We start from the raw sequence: 4,967 nt of genomic DNA on the forward strand, positions 1-4,967 counted from the left end.
TTAGAGCACCCTATTACCCTATTAGTCAAGCTGATCCAACTTGCATAGTAGTACCTATGCTTACAAAACATCTATTTTACTTCATGTGTACCTTAAGATCTAGCATTTCCAGTAGATGCAGACAGTCATCTTAGTCTTCCTATAACATGATCTGTCACAGGTTTGTGTTCTTAGCCAGTGACCATGTTAAAACATTATGCTTTATCTAATTTTGCTTACATCATGGTCATTTACTTGATTGGCCTGAAATGTTAAAAGTTTGAGCTTACGGGAGAAAAAGTTACTTATTTTAGTCATAAGGAACAATTCCATTTAATTGCCAGTTATTTTTTGGTAATTCTCTCTCTCCTTTTTTTTTTTCCTTCCCCTTTTGCAGTTGTCCCATTAGTTTTGATACTGGTCAATTCAAGAGCAAGTTGAATGTTGTCTGACACAGTATGTCATGCACCTCTGTAGTTAAGAACCTTAATCAGCTTTATTTATACCAGAGCATGATTGTGTTTTTCTTGGGGGTAGGGGGGGAGATGACTATGCTAAGAGATCCTACCAACGTCCTTGTAGGTATTGAAAGGCTGCCATTAGCTGCCACCACCACCTCCCCACCATGCTTTTCCTTCACCTGACTGAACAAACCCAGTCCCCCAGCCTCTCCTCACAGAGCACATCTTGAATGCCATCTTGCCAACCCTCCACTGGGTTAATGCCAGCTTGTCAGCATCTTCCTTGCATTGAGGGACCTAAACCAGACATAATATTCTAGATATGATCTAACAAGTGCTGAGTAAAGGAAACAGTCACTTCACTCAATCTATTGCCTATGTTCCTGTTGACACAGCTCAGGATCACAGAATCACAGAATGTTAGGCTTTCTTTGCTGCCAGGGCACACTGCTGGCTCGTGTTCAACTTGCTGTCTACTCCCAGGTTCTTCTGTGCAGAGCTGCTACCCATCCAGTCACTCCACAGCCTGTACTGTCACAGGGGGTATAGTGGGTTGACCCTGGCCAGCAGCCACGTACCCACACAGCCGCTCACTTGCTCCCCTCTCCTGCAGGATGGGGAGGAAGTAGAAGGAAAATGAGAAAACATGTCCATCAAAATACAGTTTAAAAGGTGAAGCAAAAGCTACACGTGCAAGCCAAGCAAAAAGCAGAATAAATTCACTAATCCCCCATCAGAAGGCAGATATCCAGCCACTTCTTGCCAAGGAGGGCCTCAGCACACATAACAGTTGCTTGCGAAAACAAACATCATGACCACAAACATCCTCCCACCTTCCTCCCCTTTCCTTGAGTTTTTATTGCTGAGCACAATGTCACATGGCATGGAATATCCCTTTGGTCAGTGCGAGTCAGCTGCCCCAGCAATGTCTCCTCCCAACTGCTTGCACACACCCAACCTACTTGCTGCAGGGGCAGAGTGAGAAACAGGACACCTTGATGCTGTACAATTACTGCTCAGCAGTAGCCAAAACACTGGTGTGTTATCAACGCTGTTTTGGTCATGTATCCAAAGCATAGTATCATACAGCCTTCTATGAAGAAAGTTAACTACATCCCAGCCAGAGCATGCACAGGGGAGTTAAGTTCATCCCAGGACTAAACCCTCACAGTTTACTCCTTTTGCATAATACACAGCTTTTGGTTCACCTCCCATATAATTATAACACCTGTGCATCTCTATCACATCCCTGAGACTCTAACAGCAGTGCTTTACATATTGTTCTAGTTTTAACTGTATGGGAGCAATCCTTCTCAGTTTCTCCCTTCTAGTTACTAGTACAATGAGATCAGCTGCTGGATCAACCAAACCAAATCATCAAGGAAGCTTTAGAACTCATTGTGAAGGTTACAAAAAAACCCCACACCACCCAAACAAGCAAAAAAAAAAACTAAACCACACCCATACATAATGAGTGAAACTTAATGAAGATGAAGACTCTACAACTCTAGCTTCACTGATGATCCCAACTGTGCCCTAAACTATTGCCCATCCATGCAGACAAGTTCAGCTGTAAGATCTTGTTATTCCACACACATTAAGACACACCATACTGATATAACAGCTGAAACACAGATGCTCTAATTAGTTTGACCTCAGACAAACTACTTAGAGAATCACAACTTGCTACAAGCTCATTTTCTCTGCTTCTCACATAAACTGTTCTCCGCAAATAGCCAGAGCAGAGACCTGGTGCACTTGCAGAAGTAGGAGCACCCTAAGCAGGATTTAATTAGCAACAGCTTGTTTTAAACTCAAATATAAGCACAATGAAATAGCGTAACTGGTAAATATATAACCATTATTGTGCCCAAGAAGAACAGTAGTAGTAGTAACAGACCACATTTTGCACATTAACTGTGCAAAATTACCTAGGCATGTTATCAACTTGGTATAAGAACTAGCTGTGTGAACCAGAGCTTGGCATTAGCTGTCTACTACTGGGAAAGTAGTCCCTTCCTCTGCTGACCACCTCCCACCCCCCAGCACTGTGCAGTATGTAGTCCAGAGAGAGGTCAAAGGCTAAGAACTGTCTGTCTAGAAACTCAAACATCCCACAGAAGTACAAGATCTAAAATCAGGGGGGAAGATATGGAGACAGACAAGTCACATACTTCTGCTCCAGCTTCCCTTGTCTGAGCTCTGAAGCCTGATCACCTCGCAACTAAGACCACTGAGGATTAACTACATGCTATCAACTTCATGGTACTGCATACTCAGAATGGACTTATGTATGATATAATCATTAAGAACTGCCAGTTTTTAATATGTAGTAATAAGTAAGAAGTTAAACATTACCACAAAATGCATTGTTAATGTATGTCAACCTAGTCAAATTTAGTTTTAAACTGACTCAGTCTTCTAAATACTTCCATTAGTGAACTGTGATGAGATCCTTACCACCACATATAAAGACATATGTACACTGACTCATACATAACACAAAAGTAAACAATGTGTTCAACTTCAAGACCAATGCTGGCTTCATCAGAGCAGCATAGGTTTGTCTGCAGCCATCTGCTTCGACATGCCCTCACAAAACCTGGCTCCCATCTGTCTTGTGGAGCAGTAACAAGTTTGATTAAACACAGCCAGCATGATGCAAAACATATTTGTTTCCTTTTGGTTTTAAGTATATTTCAGATTGCAAGTTCACATTCCTGTCATAAATAATCACCTCTTCGTGATAGCATACTGTTATTTCTCATGGTTATTCCTGTTCATACAGGTATATGCTTCATCTGTTAAAGGACAGAAATCTTGGCCCATCTTACATTGCTCAGGTTAAGCTAGCATTGCTATGCTCATTTGTAGCAACAAGTCCCATCTTAAGAGTCAAACTCCTTAAAAATACAACACATATGGTACTCCTTTTTTTCCCCTCGTAACATTTATGCCTCAATCTAATACTCAAGCACTGTACATACCTTATTTATGTAATGCAGCTTAAAATAAGTTACACCTCTCATCAGCAAAAATACAGCTTGAGGCAATCTCTTTGGAAAAAGATGTGCCCCACACTGATCAGGGTACAAAGTATCAAATCACAGAAAAACTTTTAAACAGTGGTTCCCAATACCACTGGAACCAGGTGTAGATTAAGCACTTCTTGAGATATCACCTACAACTAACATCCTTCTCTGTAAAAAGCTATTTGTAGTACCTAAAAGGACTGGGACACTAAACTCACACACAGCTTCAATACAAGGGAGACAGGGAGCACAAGGAGATGTAGCCTGCCGCTGCACTCCCCCACCCCACATAATCACATGCCCACCACCAGGAACGATTCTAACGAGTCCTCTTGTCTCTCCTCTTCTGGTGGATGAAAGGAGTTCAGAGTCCACAGTCCCCAAAAACCCTTAGTCTGTGATGTGGCACCCAGGCCTTGGAAATCACTTGCAGCACTCTACACAAAAAATGCTTTCCTTATACCCAGATAAGGCACCAAGAGGATGGGAACTCAGGGAAAACACCTGCTTTCTCTTGCCTGGTTGAAAAAGTAAAGCAAGGGATTTCCTCCCCCTCACACCCCACTGTCTGCTCTGTCATTTAGATGTGATAAGATGAAAGAGTCTCCCTTGGTTTGAGTGAGAAAGAAGAAAAACTCAAAGGGACCTCATCAGTACCCACTCACTACTACAGGAGGTGGGGAGGAAAAGTATAGAAAGAAAACAGAGTTGAGCACAGAGCCTTTTGTCAGGCCAGGCAGCTTGTTTTCCCTCCTTGCCCCTCACCGCCTCCTAGGCTCAGCAAGAGGGGAGAAAACAAAAGCCAGAGATCCCAGAATGGGAGGGGACGAGGAGTTTTGCATTCAGTCACAGAGAGCGAAACAGAACAAGGGGAAGATGACATAAAAGAGAAGCTCCCCTCCATCCCTACCCACCAGGTTTCCACCTCACCTGCTTGCCCCGGTAGAAGAGGCGCTGGCGATCAGGGCTCACACAGAACGTCTTCTGGATCTTCTCCCGCAAACATTCAATCTTGGTGAGACGGCTCAGATCATCAATAGTATGGGTCTCAGTGCCGTCTATAGTACGAACTTGGATCCACATGATGTATGCCTTCTGCTAGCTCAGCCACCTGCGGTGAAAGGGAGGTCTTGTTCTCCGAGTGCGTGATAACGTAAGACAACAGGCGTTTCCTTCACTTCTTTGTTCAGCTTAATGGAAGCAGGTTTTTTGAATCCCACCGAACAGGCAAGAGCCTCCCCACCCGCAGGCCTAACTCAGAAGAGCACGGAGAGATAAAGGAGACCCGATCCAATCCTCATCTACTCCCCAAGCGTATCCCCTAATCATACAAACAGAACCGGAAGCTCTCCAAGCCAGCACAACACGAGGGGGGGGGAATCGCTACAAGCAGGTCTAACAAACACCAGCAGGAGCCGTCACCAACCCTCAGAGAGTATTTACTAGCCACTACCGCTCTCGTACAGAGGTCACGGTACCAACAGTGATCTCGCGA

At 43.8% G+C, this 4,967-nt stretch overlaps 1 protein-coding gene across 1 annotated transcript in view; it reads right to left on the bottom strand.

Moving 5' to 3' along the window:
- Positions 1 to 4,555, bottom strand: part of LOC308051405 (E3 ubiquitin-protein ligase UHRF2-like) — a gene marked incomplete at both ends in the record, with an annotated part of 100,304 nt that extends 95,749 nt beyond the window's left edge. The window contains one exon of the mRNA XM_080361836.1: positions 4,403 to 4,555. Coding sequence (XP_080217962.1) covers positions 4,403 to 4,555 — 153 coding nt within the window. The remainder of the gene's footprint in view (positions 1 to 4,402) is intronic.
- Between the last annotated feature and the right edge of the window lie 412 nt (positions 4,556 to 4,967).

Source organism: Nesoenas mayeri (genome assembly GCF_963082525.1).
Source record: "Nesoenas mayeri genome assembly, chromosome: W".
Taxonomy (NCBI): domain Eukaryota; kingdom Metazoa; phylum Chordata; class Aves; order Columbiformes; family Columbidae; genus Nesoenas; species Nesoenas mayeri.